This window comes from Opisthocomus hoazin, chromosome 22 (genome assembly GCF_030867145.1).
Source record: "Opisthocomus hoazin isolate bOpiHoa1 chromosome 22, bOpiHoa1.hap1, whole genome shotgun sequence".
Lineage (NCBI taxonomy): Eukaryota > Metazoa > Chordata > Aves > Opisthocomiformes > Opisthocomidae > Opisthocomus > Opisthocomus hoazin.
In genome coordinates this window covers 7,773,785-7,795,000 of record NC_134435.1, presented here as the reverse complement: position 1 = coordinate 7,795,000, position 21,216 = coordinate 7,773,785, and the positions used below count along the sequence as shown (strand labels likewise).

The window sequence follows — 21,216 nt, the reverse complement described above, 5'->3', positions numbered from 1 at the left end:
CATGACATCTTGAACTAGGTGGTGTTGAAAGGTGTAATTTCTGCCCTTTCAATATTGACCTTCTCAGCCATGATTAAATGCAACTGAATTTTAACATCTAGATACCAAAATATACTCAAAGCCAGATTCATCCAGGAGGAAAGAAACAAGCTCTTTTAACAGCCCAAGAGACCTCACTGGCGGCCTGGGAGGGATGTTTGCACCTGCTACAACACATAGAATTATTTCTGGATTTTCAGCCTTGTTTTCATTCATCTGTGGAAATATCCTGACATTGTGTTTCCATGTAGATGCAAGAAAAACAATGGTGAACTCTCAATTAGCGTCTCTCTAGGACCCTTTGCTAATCAGCTCCCATGCAGGAAAACCGGTCTATCTCCAAAAGGGACAGGTCCCAGCAAAAATCAAAAGGCAGCCCAGCTTCTAAACAACACCTGATTTAAGAGAGGCTTGGCTCACATGTACCTCCAAGCCCGGCTCAGAGCTTCTACTCCGTGGATGGAAGTGAGTGAAGATGAAGCCTGAACGAGAGACAGGCTGACTGCAGTACACAGATGCCTCATGGATGTCACATTGCTCAGGGTAATCGCTCACGTGCAGGACCCCAAGGGGAAAACAGACACTACATGATGACTGTAGGGTACTACTAATATTAAAACAATTAAAACAACAGGAACAAAACAAACACAATGGGACAAAAACTGACAGCAACTGTTCCAGAGAAACACCATCGGATGGAAAATCAAGCATTTCTCCTTTGCCTTTAGGCCCGTAAGAAATTTGTTCTACATGCAGCCAGGATGAAAAAGAGGAAACAGAAAGAAATGTTAGGAACGTTTGGAATCATGTCTAGCAGAGGGATGTTTGGAGCTGTAAAATTAAAATGATTGATGCAATTTTCTTTTTTGCTGTTTGTTTTTCTTAGAAGTATGATCAATGGCTCCTTCACATTCCAACAAGACAGGTCGGATGTTCCTGTTTGTTTGTTTTCATAGTATCAAAATTAGGATACAAGATTGATGTTTAAATAAATAAATAAATAGAATCAGCCCTGTATCCTGATTTCCATGTTTACAAGACAGAAAACCAACACTGGAGAGAGCAGAACAGAAAACATCTCACAGCTGTGAGAATATATCCACCTTCTTTTGGAGGGCCGCAAGTCATTTCAGAGCCTGAACCACATCAGATGCAATGACTGCCTTCTGGACCACCTGCACTGCGTTCATGACCTTCTCTAAAGATAACTCCAGCAATTGCTAATATGGAAAGTGCTGAAACCAATTTGAGCTGACTAATAAATGTAATAATCAAAATCCTTGGGCCTCATCTACTACCGGTTGATACACCTTCGATTTTTTGGGATTTGGCTTGGGAGCTTTGACACCAGACAAATGCATCAGCTCAGCTGGTTTCTAGTAACCCAGAGACCATGGATTAAATGTCTCTGCATTGGGTTGTGTAAGCAAGCAAGTATCAGACCATATAGATAAATTTGGTAAAAATATTTTGATCAAAATATATTTAATAAATAACTAAATGAATTGGACCATGGATCAGATTACTTAAAGCTACGGCTTCTGAGGGCTTAGTCCCACTAAAACCTTATAGCTCATATTCCTCATGATTGTAACATTAGGAGCTTACATGGCTGCTGCCAAAAGGAACTGCACCTCTGGCATGACTCTGATCAGCATCCCAGTCTGCAGATTGTGGTAAAGCTGCTCTGAGCAGGTTGGTTTGCACAATGCACTTTGCAGGGGTCCAGCTCATGTCCTGGAGTATGGCTGTGTGCAGCGCCCAAGCTCTGCTACTAACTCAGATCGAAACTTTTTAAGGGTTCTCCTTATTAAAGGAAGGTCTCTGAGGATATTTCATGTGACAGTAAGCAAAGGCGTGTGACAGCTGCAGGTCTGGGCTCAAAAAAGCGGGCTTTATCCTTCTTTGAACTTGCCATAAATTTGGCACTTGCCAGGATCTGACCTGACTCAGTGAATGAAAATGCACACCTTTTGCAGGGCTTTTTCAAAACTGTATTCCTGTCTCTCCCAAATAGCATTTCATTTTAGGAGACAACTCCCTCTGCAAGCATGGAACCAAGCCAGGGTAATACCATACTCTGCAAAGCTGTGCAGTTCGCATGGCACAGGATGAGCGTCCCTTCCGGAGAATGCTCTGTGAAACCAATGGTTACACCACAGCAGCCCCCCTGCCATCACCTAATACAGCAGACACAATCACAGCAAGTGGATCAGCCAGGATCCAGTTTCCAAATGCAGGGTTTGAGTAATCAGATGCTCCCGTTGCTGCTCAATGGGAGCTGGGCATTTTACTTCCCTGCACAGCACAAGGAGTTTTCATATCTCTTTCCCTCTACCTCCCCCACCTCCATGCCCCAAGCTTTTGTGATTAACATGGCAATGGAGATTGAACTGTGTGCATACATTGATTTGCTGGCTTGTTTGGCAAAAGAAAGCAAATCCAGGCTACTTACCTCAGTGCAGACCCTTTTGGTGTTGCAATACCATAGCCTTTGGAGTCCAAGTTACCTCCCACCTTCATGGTGTCACAGGGCTTCCGCTGCTCGATGTACTCATTCATCGTGGACTCCAAGAGGTAGGCATACTTCCCTTTCGACTTCCTCACCCGGATCATCCCTTCTTCCGTCGTCCTCACAAAAACGGAGGGTTCGGCTGACTTCATATATGTCCACATCTTCTCAAACACTGCTATTTTGGATCGCTGCGTAGGACAGCAGAAACCCAACAGAAACGTTAACAGAGGTTTGGGTGCCAGCTGAGACTTGCAGCTTGCACTGAACACATGCCCACATACCCGCTGGACCAAGGAAGGTGTAACAGGAGTGTTAATGAACCTCCTGCCATTTCTACACCAGGGCCCAGATCAACCCAACTTCTGCTGCAATAAGGGTGGGATATTTGTGTATGGCAAATGATGTTGCTGATCAAACCAGGGCAAACCAAGCTGGAAATCAGGAGATAGTTTCTTTTGGAGCTGCTCAGAGTAACTCCTCCGTAACATGGGGAAGCACAGGGATATTCTGTATTTGTAGTTATAATCGCAGAATATCACAGGTACTGGGGACACCGCCAGCCTTCTGAGCAGTGCAGGGAAAACTGAATTTTTGCTGTTCTAAAGACAGGCTCAGCAGGTCCTAAGGTGGTAAGGAAGCAAGAGAAACCTGAGCTGAGGATGAGAGAGGAGGGGCCTGGAGGAATTGTCAAACAAGAGGATAATCAAAATGTGTGCATTAAAGTTTCTTTTTTACCCTGAAAAATTCTTTAGTGGAGCCAGCTTCCAGGGTCCCATAGGCAATTTCCGTCTGCTTGGCCAAGTCCTCTGCACTCTCGATGGGAGAAACCATCCTTTCCACGGTGAGGAAGGCAGCCAGGTTAGCTGTGTAGGAGGATATGATGATCAAGGTGAAGAACCACCAGACGCCACCAACTATGCGGCCGGAGAGAGACCTGCACACAGAGAGGAGAGTCAGACAGAAGGGGTGTGAAGGTCCAAAATGTGCAGCTTGGTCTTGCAGGCCCACCATTTACCTGGGTATTTACCCAAAGACACATTCTCCAGCCACTTCCACGGAAGCCAAAGGTCTGTCTCAGTTCTTAATCTGCTTTTCAAGGTGTCAGTGTAATTGGAGGGAGGATAAAATTTCACAGTGAAAAAATATCAGCAAGAAACTGATTGAATTTGCTGTGATTTTCAATTCCTTTCAGAGTATATAATAATACTGATAATAAGACATGGAGACAACTACGAGGAAGGTTTAGCTGGGTGGGGCACTGCCCATCCAAACAGCAGCTCTGGCGAACTCTCTGTTGTGACATGTACCCACAGTGGGAAGGGGCACCAGCACGGAGCCAGATCAGATATACAGACCAGTTGGGTCTAGGTCAGCTCCTCCATCACCTGAGGTTTAAAAACCAAAACTCTGTGGTTTTCTGTAAGACATACGGCAGCTCAGAGAGGAGCTATGGCCTTAATGAATAATTTGCCTACTGACATTCTCTGTTTTGTATTCAACAGATGGTTAGACAAGATGTTCATAATAATGAGTTAAAATCTAGGTATTTTGCACTCATTGCAATCAAACAGCCAATTATCTGTAACCATTGGATAGCTAAAGAGGCAAATAAGTCAAGCAGGCATTAATTTATATTAAAATATTTTCAAATAATTTTTAGGAGTGCAAGATAATTTTAGAGTGATATCAGAATTCATGCATTCTGTCTAAATTATTTATATGCTCCTTTTTTAGATGCAGAGCACTGTCCCAGACAGAGGGTAACTTACAATGCTATTTTATAAAACCAGTCTGAATAGGAAGGACCTGCTCGTGAGAAACACTGTTTATTTCTCCATGGGGGACCATGTCTCAGAGTTGCTTTTCTGCTGACCTGAGACACTTCACAGAAATATGGTTTACTGGATGCTAACAGAGATATCAAAGTCCAGCTAAAGGCATTGGATCAGCTTGTGACAGTGCATGCCATGCTGTGTCCGGGTCTGCATGAAGCCTTGGTTCCAGCTGCTATGGTTTGCTGTGGTTTAACATAACTTGACAAACCAACCTGCAATCTCCATCAGCTCCACTGAGGGAAAAAACACACCCTGCTATTCACCAAAATCAGAGCTGGAAAGAGACTAAACCCATGTAGCTCACCAGCTGCATGACTTACCTAGGTGATACCCTTCCAGATTGTCCAGCCTGGTTTTAAATGCTGCTGATATGAGGGGAACTGCTCCTGCAGGCATCACATCATCTCCCCATTTAGCTCAACCCACCCTGAAATCTCTTTAGTCAAAACTCTTTGAGATCACTTCCCAGCAGAAAGCAGGCACCACCTTTGCACAGCGACTGAGCTCCCACACACACAACACACGGGGCAGAGTGGAGAGAACATGTTTTAATATGTGGAAGTAAGACCCAGCCCACCACATGCGCTGTCAGCCTCATGCTCCTGGAGAATGATCACAGCAGCTTTCACCCATGGCAGTGAGAAACTGTGGGAAGCATGACTTTAACGGATTACAGTGACAGAAAGGACAAGCAGTGTATTTTACAGATGTGACTGAAAAGAATTCTACAGTTAGAGATGGGTTGCCCCTTCCTCTGCACAGGGACCACATTTTGGAGCAAAGACTCTGCCCTCTCCCCTGGTATCTGCTTCCATGGGCTTTTCTGAAACCAGCAGCAAAGTCCATCTCCCCATAAACTGAAGCTCAGTGAATGACTTTGAAGGATTTCTTTTCTTAATCATCCACATCTTGAAAAGCAAGAAAAGTATGACAAAGAAGATTTTTTCGGGCATCGTTTCCAACCATAAACTATATGCTGGTTACCCCACCCTGCAGGGTCTCACGCAAACCTCCTCCTTTGCTAGCAACTGCAGCAACATCGCTGAACAGACTGATGGTCCCACACCCGAGATTATTTTCTTTTTATGCCTCCCCATCACTGCCAGCCAGAGAAGGGGATCAGAGGTTTGCTGTGGGAGTGCTGGATGCTGTGGGAAAGGCAGGCAGATGAGCACTGTTCTTCTACCGTGTCTTTAACTCTCTAACAGAGATATACTTGCCAAACAACCTCTGGAGATGAATAGGGACCTCCAGGGATGACTTACTCCATCTGTTTCAGGTTGGGGGAAGCTTCCTCTGCAGACCTCCCTCTCTATTGAATTTTGAAGGAACCGGAATGACTAGGTTGGACTAAACAGCTAATCTTTAAGTAGCTAAAGTTAGGTGAGATTAATGTGACCATCACGCTTCCCACCTGTGAAGAATACCCAGCCTGCAAGACTGTCAGTGCAAATGACTTTACCTTTTGTTTCGTATTTGGAGAGGGATCGAGGAGGAAGGCAGCTGTGGATTCAGCTCACATGTCTTCAGATTGATGGGAAGAGGAAAAAAGTACCTGTCTTTAATTAGTCTGGATGATGTGTGCTCAGGGAAGGAAGCACTCAGCAAAGGCACAGAGGCATTAAACAAAAATTAACCGGATAATGTCAAATACAACAATCTCTGCTGATGAAGGCCACTTTGAGCTGGCAAAATCCATTTGCATGGCAAATAATCACATTCATCTCCAGCTGCAAATTATACAGCCTTTTCTTCCTGACGAAGCTGGGTATATTTCTGCAACTTGTTTCAATCCCTTCAGCGGCAGTCAGCCGGATTCCTGCCTCTAGACCCTCGACATCCTGGTGATATTCATTACTGGCTTATCCCATGGGGGCTGCCTGCTGTCAGCTGCAGATGGCTTATGCTTCCCGGCTCCGCACCTGGCACTGACAGTGTGAAAAAGTAACTACGGGGTATTGCGACTGGGAGGTAACAAGAAGAGCTGGGGAAAGAGGGAGAGGGAGCAGTAGCTTCTTTCCCATGGGAGCCAGACGGGACAGGATGCACATCTGTATCATGCACCAGTCCCACCCAGGCGGTGTCTGCTGCTGGCGCTGGTCATTTCTCCTCATCACCTGAGATGCTGTGAGGAGGCGAGCGCTCACTCTCAAAGACAGTGGTGGAAAGGAGACAAACAGCTTGCTATGACCGCCAGCACGGCTAGGCCTTCATGTGTGTGATGTTTGTTGCAGACACTGTTAATGGGCAATGTTTTCCCTCATTACTAGGCTGACTTGGACCTGGAAGCTGTGAATCTAAACTGCTGTAAACACACAGTGGAGAAAACAGCATATGGGCTTGACAGGACATCAACCTTTCACTGCATGGTTGTGCAGCATCTAACACAAGGGAGTGCTGGCCAGCGATGAAGGCTTGTGGAGGCTAGTGCAAGACAATAAAAAAATATAGTAATAGTCATGATGAAACATCACACAAGCAGATGAGATCCCATGTGACATCCCTACAGCTCAATAGCAGTGAACGCACATTACACACCAGTTAGATTTCTCTGGATAACCATGCTGCCTGTTCAGATTTTGAGCCAATGCCTGTTCCTGCTTACCAGAAGAGAGTGGTTGGAAAGACAATATCCATTACGATCTTGTTCTGTTACTTCTGTAGACCAAGCAGGAAAGCAGCAGTGGCACCATCATGGGACATATTTGCCAAAGTGCCTTTGTAATTTAGGAGATAATATCCCATTTCTAGAAGTGACTTCAATACTTGGGAGCTAAAAGCCTGGTAAAAAGCCAGTGGGACGTAAGAGTTATGTTTATGCTCTAGTAAAAGCAGTCACAGAGAACTAGATATACCTTGTACTTTTAAGTCACTTTGGGGTTTTGAAAATCTCATTCCACAGCTAGATAACAGAAAATTACCTTCCGCTTGACTAAAAAATGTTCTGTGGCTTGAGCCCTAGCAAAGTTCATTTCTCTTCACTAATGGGCAGCATGGGCTTTAAATCCTCTTGCACTGAGAATTTACATGTCCCCAAACCCGTTCAAGCATAACATGAAGGCAATCAGCTCTCTGCTGTGTGGAAACGAGTTAGTGACTCAGTCCTCACAGAGCTAAGGTGAGATGGAGCACATTGGTTAGTACTGTAAAGATATGCTAAGGTTTGGATGTTTGGATTTGTCTGCTTGACCTCTGGAATTATTCACATACAGTAATACTTGTGAATACCAGGATCTAAAAAAAATCAGAATAAAACAAGCAAGGATAACAGTGAAAGAGGCTTTAGTGAATGGCTAATTCGGGGATGCGGAAAGGGATGAAATCGCTAGATAGGCTAGACTGCACATTTTTCAACTTATAATATTCCTTCTGCATCTACACTCTTCTTTCTTACACAATCCAAATTAAGATCTCTTCGTTTCTTCTTCTAGCCCTGCCTGTGCTGGTTAAAATCACTCATCCCATCCTTTCCCTGACTTGGGGTCCTGCCTACCCCCCACAGAACAGTAGAAAGAACGGTGCGCTCCTTTCCAACATTACCCTTGCAGGAGTAAGCATGAAATACTCTGCACAATCTACTTAAAATGAGAGCTGGCTAGGAACCAGAATTCTACTGCTGTGGAAAATTCTGAAATTGTAAATAAAACCTTAATATTCTCAATTGGAATGAAAACATAACGGTCACAAATGTCCCCTAAAACTAGCGTCCCGAAAATAGTTGGTTTGGGTCCATCCAAGCTTCGCATTTTTCTATTACTCCATGTTTCATTTCTGAAAGGCTAAAAGGTATAATTCTAACATGGAAAACAACTTCTGCTTTCTCATTACAGAGAATTTTCTTTTTGCTTTTATAATACATTAAACCCTTACCTACCACATATATAATTTAAAAGATAATTCTGGAACGTGGTATTTTATATCTGTCTAATGGAAAAAGTGCAGATGATCAAGCTGAAATTAATAATTTTTATTTTCTCACTTAGATGACTTTTTTTTACCTTTCCTTGCAAAAGCAATTGCATTTCACCAGTAGAAAACAGAAAAAAAATTGTAAATTCCCTTTGTTCCCATTACATGATATTTTTTTATGTTCTAGCCTTAGCGTTGACGGATTCTTCACAGAAAAAAAAGCAAATCATACAGCTATAATCTCTTATTTCTTAAAACAAAACACAATCCTTGATCAAACAATTTGCTCTTTGATCTTATCCCACACGGTAGGTAGGAAAAGCTGACAGGAGTTTGTCTCTGCTTTGCCATCTCGTTAGAACAGCATCACACGTTTTTGTGAAAAACATTAACAAGATAATCAGAAAATATACAAAGTAAACCTCACTGGAAAAATGCTCAAGCAGCACCTCAGCTATCTCCCAGTTCTCCCTTCCCCCTCACCAAATCCTTTTCTTGTGGAGAATTACACCTAAACTGACAGCATTTTAATTAGAAGCGCAAATCTGGGATTCTAAAGCCATACATGCTTCGGGAGGATTTCCCAGATTTGCTGTTAAATTCGATTCTAATAAAGGCTCACTTAGTCAACTGACATATTTGTCACTGAATGAATTTATGTAAAACTGTTGAAAGAAAAGCTCTTCTATGCTTGTTGTACTGATTGTGGGTCAAATCCACTTTTGGTCTTCTACCCACACAGATCCTCTGCTCTCTGACACTACTCTGCTAACTCCAGATCATTTCATGGCTGTATCTGAAGGCTGACTTGGTAGCGGATTAGTTGCAAATGTTTTCTTCCGTTTTGCTCTTATTTTAAATAAATTTTCAACATTAAACTCTGTCGATGTAAATGAGCTTTGCTTTTTCTGTGTGTCACAGACCATCTGGCACGATTGGTCGCACTGTTTTATCTCCGACCTTGACATGAACCCTGGATTTGCTTTAAAAGTCTGTGAATCGTCATAGATAGAGGAGCGTGGGGTTGTGGAGCTGCGAACAGCTCTGGGGACATCCATCACACACATGCTGCAAAGCATATCCTCTGACGCTCTGCTATGCCACGGGTAGTTTTGAATGAGCCACCAACTGTTTGTCATGAAATTGGAGTGATTATAAATCATGTTTCTCTGTCCATGATGTATTATTAATTTTCTTGCCATTATTAGTTTGCATTTACGTATTATTGAATCCTGCCTCCTGCTACAACAGTCTGGAGTCCCGACTGCAGCACTGGGCTTTAACACGGACTGTCAAGAGAGTCCTTACAAATGCAGAAGTAAATGTTTTCTACTGACATTCTGATTTACCTCTCCCAGCAGTACAAATTCCTTTTTCAGCTCCCCTCACAACTTTCCTACAAAGGTAACAGCTGCATATTTTGACTTCCATTGGGGAACATAACGCAGTGAGACAGGGTAAGAAAGCTGAGAGTGCACAGGTACTGGGAGTCCCATGCTGTCTCTCTCCCGCTTTCCCTTTTTGAACTCTGGTTTCAATAAAAAAAAAGGAAAAAATTGGAAAGCTTCTTAACTTTTGTATATGAGCTGGAGATCTGCTCTTTCTTGTGTTTTCAGGCAAACCGTGCCAGCTCATTTGACCCCCAAAGCCAACACCATAGAAGGAGACAACATGAATTTCAGAACCCCAGCAGAAGTCCTTTTATGAAGGGGCCTTGGGGTCACTTGCTGTCTAAATATTGCAATGACTGAACATATTGTCTGCAAATAAGCAGAATCTCCCAGATTCAGCATGAGGATGTATATCTGTGAGGCTTTAATTATAAGTCACAATTTATTTACTGTGTCTTTCTGCCTAAGCTAATGGCCTTGGACAGCAGTATATGGTCCCTCTCCTACCGTTTCATTTCTTCTTTTGCAGAATATGTTGGCATTTTTTCCTTCCGTTTCCCTTTAATGGGCAAAACCTCTTTCTAAAACGAGTTTTTCTGCTTAGTCAGAAATGCATCATGCCACTTGTGGTTCTCCAGTCATTGGAGCTTGGATTGCTGCAGTGCTAAGTATAAGCATGACCACACGGAGCAGCTACGTGCTGTTTTCAAGACATTCACTTTACATTTTGACAGGCAAGAGGTACCTAACAGCCTAAGCAGAGGACTAGCATCCAGGAGCAGTCTTTTTAGTTCCTTGGGAAGCTCTGTCACTTTATGGGATCCAGAATAGCTTAATTCATCTCCCTAATTCTGTTCCCAGCTGTGGGAGAAGATGAATCACATTTACAAATTTCACCTGGGTGGGTGGCCTAAAGCATTGGTCACCAGGTGGAATTTACCTCTGAGCTGCTGCTTTGCTCACTTCCCCTCCCAGCAGGCAGAGGCAGCATCAAATGGGCCCAGCTCTGCAGGGGGTAATTTATGGACTTAATAGCAGTCTGCAGGTTGTGCCCTCCTGTGGTCCTCAATGGCCACAAAATGGCCTGCTGACATGCAACCAACACAACTCACCCACTCAACTAGCAAGGTATGGTATTGGAAGCACTAGATGCCAAGCAAGCATGAACTGACAGGAGCAACCAGCCCCCCTCAACTTCAGCAGCACTCATGTACCACCTATGGTATAAAAATGCTCCTACAGAGAAGAACTGCACAACTGAGGTATGCCCTTCACTTGAGGGAGCCACCATGCCTGAGCAGTCAGAACTAGCTGCTGAGATGAGATGCTTATCGCTAAAAGTTCAGACTAGTACACCTAACTCTTCCAGAGGGCTTCTAAAATAAAAGCCAAAACACACCATTGTAAAGAAACGGCTAGGATAGAGGCATGAGGTGGAACGCTAAGAAAATATGAGTGTGGTTGAAAGGCAGAACAGATAGATCCAGAGAAATACACTGTCATCCTCTTACATACAGGCACAGTGTGCCTCTCCATGTTGCAAACCAGTGTAGTTTAGTCTAGACTAGATTATTTTCAGTTGGAAGGCACCTATAATGATCATCTAGTCCAACTGCCTGACCAATTCAGGGCTGACCAAGTTAAAGCATGTAAGACATCAATGTTTAGATAGAGGTTTGCTGGGAAACACCTGGTTCGGGCTGCTCGGCAGCTCTGGTGAAAGGCAAAGTCATCCCTCTTCTGCAGTTTTGCCAGCTTTTGCGACAAGGAAAAAAAAGCCAACTCTCATTATGCCTTTGAGCAAAAATTTTGCTGTGAAAAAGGCTCTTCACGTATTTTTCTCACTTCGCTGACATTTGTTTGCTTTGCTGAGAAAAACTCTCAAGGTGACAAGCATAAAATTTTGTCAGAAGCACTGGCTGGAGAACCACAGGAGATTCATTACTCGGGAACTTCCTCAACCTCAGGCGGCCCCAAATTTAACAGCATTGATCCTTCTTTTTAAACAATGGCTTGTTGTGCTAATATCCTTTGCTCTGTTCCTAGATTTCATATGCTCTCCCTCAGTCTCTTCTTCGAAGTCTGCTTGATGAAAAAGCTTTTATTTCCACCAAAGATTTAATATATTTTTCATTATATGCTACCAAGTCTTCATTTTTCCTAGATCCTCTTTAGCCATCTACATGGGTTCACAATTTAGAGCTCCATTTCTGAGACTTCTGGGCAATGTTACGATAACCTAGTTCAGACTTCTTCCAGGGTGCCTTGCCTTGGTTCTTTATGCTCTGTTTTTTCATCTGTCTTTTGTCAGATTTCCCAGTCTGATGAGAGAAAGGCCTTTTCTTGGAGGAGAGTATTTTCTGCACTGGAAGACTTTCACTACAAGCAATATTCCAAAATACTCCCTTCTTTTTCGCTCTAATTTCTAATTTAAAATGAGATCCCTCACCAAGACTGTACATGTTACATTTTCTCTATTTTCAGTTTTAAGCCTTTCTTTTTTCCACCAGGGCATACTGTATCCCTCGTAGAAATGGTGAGGAATGGGTCTGGTGTCCTCAGCCAGTGTTTTTCAGAAGAGCTTTATGTGCACAGGAGTGCCTGTCTCTTAACATTAAAACTCCCAAACTGTGAAGGGAAAACTTGTTCAGTGTTTCTGTTTCGCCTGTTTCACCTGCTAAGATCCATTTGATGATGGTTTTTTTTTATTTTTGAAGGCTTTGGAGGCACTGCTGAGATGAAAAGCCGCCCCCTGCCTCTGTTTGCCACTCTGTAGCCTGAGATCTTGCTTCTTATTGAGAGCTTCAAGAAATCAGAGATAAAATTCCTCCTATGGGAGAGCATCCCATGTGCTTGACTCCTGCAGCTGGGCCCTCGTGGACCCCTCTTCACATCTCCTACCTATTCACGGTGTACAGGTACTTAGTTTTACTGCTTTTCCCTTTCACCTTATGAGGACTCATCTTCTACCCTCTTCCTTTCTACTCCTCTGTTCACATGTTTGTCCCCTATTACTTATCATCAGACTGCGTTGGAAGAATTCATTAGAGTATATAACATGCTTTGAAGTTGCCCAAATAATGGTGATGTAACACTTTTGCACTTTTATAGGCTCTTTTATCTGAAGATCAAAGTAGTAAGTTATGATTCCCATGATTGGATTATTGCTGCTTAGCCTTTGGATCTAAGGGTAACAAGCAACTCTTCTGGGTAGGCATTAATCAGAATTACTGGACGATTTTATTAAATAGATGGAATGCCATAAAATATGTTACTCCTTAAAGAAAGGGGTGTGTACACGAGCTGTATGCCCTTTCCTGCCATGTGATGATATGAATCAGGTGGCCCCAGCTGCCACTTGGCTCCTTTGTTCCAAGAGAAAATGGAAGGGAGAACAAGACACCATCATGGAGCACTTCAGAGGTGACTCCATGTTCTGCCTTCTCCAACTCCAGACCCCATCCAAGCATAGCAAGGCTTTTGCCCCTGTTTCTTAGCATGACCCACATTTTGCTCTTCCCAATTACTCGGCTTCATCAAGCTTTTCACAGTGAGCAGCCTAGCACCTCTGTCATATTTCAATAAATTTGTCTTTGCCTGCTCACTGTTTTGGGTTATTACAATGGACATAGCCTGCTGTATGTACGCTTTCCTGAAATTCTTGTGAAAAGAGGGTATGATGCTTCCCTGGTTACCAGGACAAGCAGTTGGGATGAAATCTGGGACAAAAGCAGAACAGGTACAATAAATCCCAGAGAGAAGTACTCTGAGCCTCCCAGTGGAAGGACATGAGGTTTTGGCCAGCTCTGGAAATTAAATCAGCAAGGAGCAGCTGAGGATGTTCTGTGTGTTGAGAGCCAGAACAATTTGAATTGAGGAGTTCAATGCTCATTCAACTGTGTATCCAGACAGTGCACACATGGTATCTTAGTGCTGATAAAAGTGATGTACAGCATATGGAAGAGTTATTTAAGCAGGGCTTCCCTGTGAAAACACGCTCAAGGCTTCCCATCTTAGCTACGATATTTTTCTGGAGTGCCAACGTTAAAGCGGCGTGTGACAGGCGACCTTGCTGAGGACAGCACTTCAGGGAGATGGAGGTCATTCAGCTCCTCACAACCCTTATTCTTTGACAAAAACACTTGGCAATCGACCTAGCTATCAGGAAGACGCAACCATGCGCATTGCTGACTGCAGCTCGGAGGATGTCAGACCGCAGCTGAGCCGACTGCTCGGGGATAACAAGTTATCAAGAGGGAAGAAAATGAAAAGAGAAAGTGTATTTCTTGTAGTGACTGAAAATTGGCAAGTCAGAGCACAGTCTAACAGGGAGTGCCTGGAGCTTCAGAGGGTCTCCTGCCAAAGTCACAGAGAAGGCGACAAGGCTCTGAGGCACCCCTATAAATCTCAGTGCTGCTCACGATCCTGAGCCAGTGCACAGCATTAGAAACACAAGCAGCACATGCCATTTCCACATCAGAGATGTCCTAATAAAACTTGCCAATACATTAAAAAACTGGGCAATGCACTTTCTCCCCTGCTATTTTTGACTTTGTTTTCAATCAAAAATACGAGAGGCATTTATTTACTCCTAAAGAAAGAGATCACAAATATATTTTTAGAGTAATAAATTTGCTTCTGCATCAAGTGTATCGCTTCTTATTTTAAACACAGCTGGTGGAATGATTTTTAAATCTGTCACTCAGCTGGGGGACTTTCAGCAAATATCTTGCTGTCCCCCAGCAACCTCAATGGTAAAGGCCTGAAGTCAGAGCTGTGGAAGAGTCACTAGACATGCCTGATGGGGAAACCATCCTGAGGAAGTGGCTTACAGATTGGTAGAGGAAACATTCATTACCTCTGCAGCATTCAGAAATTTTCAGATGGCAGAGCATGGAAATCCAAAAGATTAGTTTTTCCTTTACAGATGAAATTGCCTTTTCCCAACAATATTCCCTCTGTTGGTTATTTCCTTCCTCTGAGTCCTCTGTATCCTTCAGCATTCTTCCAAACGAAAAAGAGGATAGCGAGGATGACTGTTTTAAAAGAATTTCCATTTTCCCCTGGCTGCCACATTTTGGTTGCCATGGAAGTGCGCAAGCTCCAAAGGGGACTGTTTAGTTAGATATTGTGCAATTTGTCAAGCTGCTCCTATGGTGAGTCACTTTCCCTGGTTAACTGCGTTTCAGAAAGAAGTGTGGTCATCAGTTCCTGGTGATTTGCAAGTACTGCTGTTACCCTGTGACCTGAATTCCCTCTCCCTGGACATAATTAACTCTGCCAGGTAGAGATTATTGCAAAATCATTTGGTACGCTTTTGAAAGGAAAGAAGAATTTTCCAGAAGTTGAGATACTAATTTCTTACTTTTATTCTTAAAGTCCAACCTCAGCTCACCAGTTCAAGCAAACTGCCACAAATAAATGGTCCTGAGCTTTGTCCCCATGGACGAGCCTCCAAGCCTCCCAGATTCACCCTGCATTGGAGCAGGAGTAGCAGGGATGCTGAACCAACCTTGCTCCCAGGCTGGTTTGGCTGCCTTGCCCCCCAAGGCAGCCTCAGAATGTGCTGCAGGTTCCATGTACTCCCCAAGGAAATGACAAACTTCTGCTTCCTTCATGGCTAAAATATGCCCTTTGCCTTGAGACTGGACAGTGAATCCAGCTGACGGTCAGCAGCCTGGTCTGCAGGAGCAAGCACACCGTCTCCCATGTCCCCAGAGAGGCTTTAGCAAACCCTGCCAGCAAGCTCTGCGCCATCACCCCCAGACCTTCCTGTGCAAATAGTCAATAAAAATAAAAAAGCACAAATCTTTCCTCATTCCTTGTGGTACTCCACCCTTGGGAGAGCTTGCACATCTCTCCAGTGACTGTCCACGACAAGTCCCATTTCAGGTCATGATGGGTACCTCAAGGATGGCACCAGACCTATGCATCAGGCCAAAAAGACAGGCAGATGCCTGGAGTGTCAGAGAAGATGCCTACTGAAATCAAGATAAGTTGCCAAAATAAACACCGAGGCTCAGCCTTCACTTCAGGAAGGAATTAAAATCCTTCTAATTGCTAAATGCAGCTGGTTCTAATTTCCCTAATTCTAAATTTTTAGCAGATAAGTACCCTGCAAGTGTAAGTTAACACAGGACAGAACAGAAATAATTCCCTTGAAACAACTCAAATAGAATCTCTCACTAAAAAAAAGAAAATTTTTGTCCTAACCAATTTCTGATTTAGATCTTGTCTAAAGATAGATAAAATCTTTCAGTACTAGGAACATCTTGATGAAATTTAAAAGTGCTGCTATTTTTCAAAATCTCTAGAGGCTAGTTTAGGAAAGAAAACCCTCAACAACCTGTGGAGCAATTTTGCTGTTATTTCCACCAGCTCTATGGCTGAAGTCTCCTGCGATTTTTTTCAATTGATCTAAAAAGAAATGTAAATAAACAGGAAAAATAGTAGAAGACGACGTTCAGCATTAATTACAGGTACATAATAAATACCGTACTTGCTCTTCCGCAGACAAACCGCTCTGACTGAGTGTAACAGAAAGCCTGCAAAGGAGTGCAGTGAAATACAAGCCCAGCTACACGCTATATAGATCATCCAGAGCGCACTGTTTCCATGTCACTAAAAACAAATAACGATGTCCACAAGATGCCTATAAATAACAGATGGTATCTATTAACTGGATAGCAGCCAGCATTTGTATCTCTCCTTCCCACCTCGGAGTGCATTCATTCATCATCTCTGCGAGCAAACCTCCCTAAGCAGCATGTTCACGTCCCCCCCGGGCAGGGGTCACTGCTCGGCACGTGCCACTGCGCCTGCACTCCTTCCAGGTCTGGGCTTTGCAGGCAAGTTAAGACCCATCTAACTCTTTATCCCAAGCCAGCTGAAGGGTGGATCGCATCTTGCACCATGTCTCCCTGCACACAATAAACATCCATAGTTCTTAAGCGACACAAGTATGGCCCAACCAACTCCCAGCAGTGCTCCGCTGTGACACCTTGAACAGACCAGCACAGAATCTCCTCCTGCTCAGCCATCCCTGCTCATGCTCTCGAAATGTCCCCTCTCAAGTCTGGCTTTCTCCCAGACGAAGGCTGTAATAAAAGCTTCGTTCATCATTTCACTTCCAGTGCAGGCTGACCAGGTCATCTCCAGCTCTGTTCTCAATCATGTAGATTCTAATAAGCAATTTAAAATGTGTTGTCCAGGTATCACGACATGATACTCTGTCATGTAATCATATGACTATACATTTCCCTTCTACTCATTGTGTGTCTTGATTTGAATCCAAACCACGTATGTTTTGTTTCCACAACGCAGTATAAAGAGAGCCCCCATGAAGCTGGGTTTACTTTTGGAGATGTCTGTCTGATTTTTCCCTGGCAGAGCACAAAGGATGGTTGTATTTACTGGATGATACTGTGTGATGGCTATCCTCCCGTCCAGCTCCGGTGGGGACAAGACTCCTATAGTCACTTAGCTGACAGAAACGATGTATATTTTAACTCCTGGTATATTCTATCTCACAGTATCTTTGCAGGAAGAATAAATGCCTTTCTGGAAGATATATTTTAGCCAAATGTATTTAATTTTAGCCAAACAGAAGTTTTCTGAGTCACAGGAAGAGTAACTGGATTAAATATAATAGTCTCCAATAGAGAGGAAGTATCTTCTGGGCTCAAACCATATGAAGCAATGCATTTTGAGATAACAAAAACCAGAAGATCAAGATGAGAAGCTGACAACAAAAATACATATTTTGCTCCTTGCTTTTTCATCCTTTTCATAACTATCAAGTAATTTATTTTGTGTAGAAAATGATGGGGCAGATGAAAAATCCAGATGCCTCGTTTTGCTGCTGAGGAAGTCGGGAAGCCCAGACATCCCATCGGTCTCATTCTCAAAGGCCTCGGGGCCATCCTGAGTGAGGAATGGCATCAACGTGCTGGATGTTAGCAAGGTCCCACTCTCCACAGCTGCTACACACTGGGGTTATTTTAAGATCTGAAGACAATTTATCAAATTAATTTTCTGAAAAATGGTACAATGTGAGTCATATTTACTTCACATTTCTCTTGCTGCAGGCTCTTGCTATTGGCTGCAGGATATTTATTACCTCTGATGCTTGCTCTGAGAATCTCCTTTCTGGGTCTGTATTTCACATTTAATGAGTGCTTTTGCAATTTCATGACTGTTTTCTGAAGTTAAGTTGGCACTTTGCAAAGCCTAATGGTTTATGACTTGTTTCAGACTTCACTGGTTTCTGCCCATTACTATGTGCATGAAACTATTCACAACTCCAAAATGTTGCTTCTCCCCGACTCTGCTGTGTATCAGCCAGTACTTTGAAAGCACAGACTTTAAGCGCAACAACAGGGACCATCTCACCTCAACCAGGACAAATTAGTCCACATGGTAGCGACTGAACCACATCCAGTGGGACCGCTGGTCAGAGACAGTGCAGAAGGGGGACCACACACTCCAGTAGAAAATGTCCAAGAGCTCACAGCCTCCTTTGGTTGCAGCTATGTACCTACAGTTGAGTAATTCAATTTATGGCTTAGGAGGGATGGATTCCTTGCTCATACTCATGTAGCAGCATCCAAAGGCATAACACAGACTGCCACTGGCTCTGGCTGGGACTCTACACAACTGGTTACTGCCTGGCCTTTGTCACACTCATCCTGTCTACATGCAGACATGAAGGCTTCAGAGCTTCAAGGACATCAGCTGACCTCACGCCCAGCAGTCCCATCCCTGGAAACACTCCAGGTCAGGTTGGACGGGGCTCTGAGCAACCTGATGTAGTTGAAGATGGCCCTGCTCACTGCAGGGGGGTTGGACTAGATGACCTTTAAAGGTCCCTTCCAACCCAAACCATTCTATAATTCTAGCCCCATTCCTCGGGAGAAGAGGTTATGAGCACATAACCCACAGCTACACTCTGTCTTGGCCATCCACAGGTCACCAAATTCACAGTGTACCTTCAAAGTGCTCGGTAGGCTGTGACCAACATACTTAAAAAACCTGATGAAAAGTTCTGGCTAGGAAGTCTGTCTTTAAAAAGGACACCACTTTCCTTCAAAAGCAAATTTTTGTCTGAAGTTCCCTGGGGGCTGGTCTGAGACTGAGAAACACACATTTACAAGAGCAAGGAGCCGCTGCAAACCTCACCACCTGCTGTGCTGAGTGATGTGTCTACAGTTTTGATCTTACGTTTTTTTTTATGATAAATACGTAGTGGCATATGCACTTAAAACAAACATGCTCTGGGGGAAAAAAAAAACCCCAACCCTCCAGACAAATTTCCCCTACTCCTTCCCAAAACAAAACTGAAATAAACAAACCAAAACCTCTACAAAAACAAAATACACCCCTGCACTTGCTCCTTTCTGCTGGGGAGAGAATGACAGAACAGATGTATAACAGAAGCTATTTATGTTGGTTAATACATGGGAGATGCTGAGAGATTGTAGTGATAAGTTTAGAAGCAACCATATAGGAAATATATTGGAACAGAGCAGATCCCCACCTGCCCACAATGTCGTTGCACCAAGCATTCATTTCTAAGTGATGTGTCACAGAAATCCTGCACTAGGTTCGTGTGAAAAATACATGCGAGAGATGGAGCGCGCTCTGAGCCTTTCTGTACAACAACATCCTATGGAAATTCTCACTCTCCTGCTTCCTCCTTGCTTTCACATTTCACAGAAATGTCCCCCTCCACTTGCAACCATCACAAGGAGCTGCACTCAGAGTGCTGGGACTTATAATAATGCCTATGTTTCATTTTTCAAATTTTCACTTCTTGCAAATATTTGTAGTCAGAACGTGCTCTTCCACTCCTTGGGAAAATATTGATTTCAATGAAATTGTAATTCTCATTATCAGGATGACCAAATTAACAACATTAAAATAATAATGACAGACTCATTCTCATTTCCCATTTCAAAGCAAATTAAAACAACACTTTGAAATAGTGATTCAAAGCTTGTTTAGCTAGAGCAAATCTTGTTCTTTGGATGAAAACCACTGATCTTCTACCAACACTTTTTATTAAAGATGTTTCAAAATTTGCCGTTTTGTTAAGTCTCAGCTTTTCACCTCTCCACACTCCTCCTTGGAACACAAACTGGCTACTGAAATGTCCCCAAAGGAAGACGTTCTCTTTCCTAAATAAGAATAATGATGACAAGAACAACAACGAGAATGAAAATGGCAATAACCTGATCCTAATGCATGGGGCTGTATCACAAGACAGCAATAAAGATGAAATTCTCTCTGCTGGGAAGACTTCCTGAATGCACCTGCTGGACTCCTACCAATCAATGATCAGATGATAGAAGATATTCATAAAAGCTGACACTATCAAAGTGCTCTGCAGGCTTCTATTTCCCTGCTATGCCAAGCTCATTAATATTTGGACAAACTGGTATCCAATATCCAACAAGATGGTGCCTGGCCTCTGCCTGCCATCCCGCGGGAGCTGTGCTGAGCTGCGCAGTTATCCCCGCTTGCCAATGGAGTTGTGCCTCCTTCTCGTCCCCTGAGCTTGGGTGCCAGCCCAGCATGCGGGAAATTAACTTCTGCCTACAGTGTTTACCAACAAGGTACGTTCTCTGCTGAAATTTCCCTTGAAGAGAAGAAAGACAGAGCCCAAAAAAGGAAGGATTGGGAAAAAGAAAAAGGCCATCTGTTTTTATCAGAGCATCGCTTCAGATGTCACCATGGTATGTAAATGCAGAAAATGCTTACGCAGCCTGTAAAATCATTCTTGTGACTGGCAGTACCTCTGGTTCGAGTCAAACCTGGCCAAAAATGTTCTCAGCCTGAACTGGGACAAGCAACTTTCCTGGTCCAGTGAGCTTGTACGTATAACCCAGGTGTGTGTGAGTGCTGCAGAGACATGCTGTGCCTCTTCGAGCTATGGAGAGGGTGAACAACAGCAGTGTCCTGCAGTGTCTGGTGGCTTTAGCGCTTGACCAACCAACCACAACCAGAGCAGACCTCTTGGGAATGATAGGTACATATGATCCACATCCCAAGCCACAGCTCATCAACCCTTTTTCAGCCTCACAAAACCTAAGTACCTCTGCCCTGGACACAAAACACTGGAGGTGTCACAAACCTCATCCCTGGCTCACCTCTGGTCTTGCCTCAGGTGAATATACACATACCACAAGAACGCTCCCTCATCTATTACAGGCATTACTTACTGGACATGATAACTTGTGCAATTAAATACAAAAATCTAACAGAGTAATTGTCCTGGTTTTGGCTGGGATAGAGTTAATTTCCCTCCCAGTAGCTGCTGTGTCTTAAATTTAGTATAAGAAGAATGTTGATAATACACTGATATTTTTAGCTGTTATGAAGAAATTAAGGATTTTTTTTCGGTTTCCCAAATTCAGCTAATGAGCAGGTGTACAAGAGCTGGGAGAGAGCACAGCCAGGCAGCTAACCCCAGCTGGCCAGTGGAAATATTCCATACCATAGATGTCACGCTCAGTTTATAAATGAGGGT

General features: G+C 43.5%; 1 protein-coding gene across 2 annotated transcripts in view; it reads right to left on the bottom strand.

Annotated features, from left to right (window-relative positions):
- Window positions 1-21,216, bottom strand: part of GRIA1 (glutamate ionotropic receptor AMPA type subunit 1) — a 127,446-nt gene that overhangs the window by 15,778 nt on the left and 90,452 nt on the right. For both annotated transcript variants that reach the window (XM_009942612.2, XM_009942613.2), the window contains exons 12-13: window positions 3,290-3,488; window positions 2,495-2,742 (exon numbers count right to left, since the gene is read on the bottom strand). In XM_009942612.2, coding sequence (XP_009940914.1) covers window positions 2,495-2,742; window positions 3,290-3,488 — 447 coding nt within the window. The remainder of the gene's footprint in view (window positions 1-2,494; window positions 2,743-3,289; window positions 3,489-21,216) is intronic.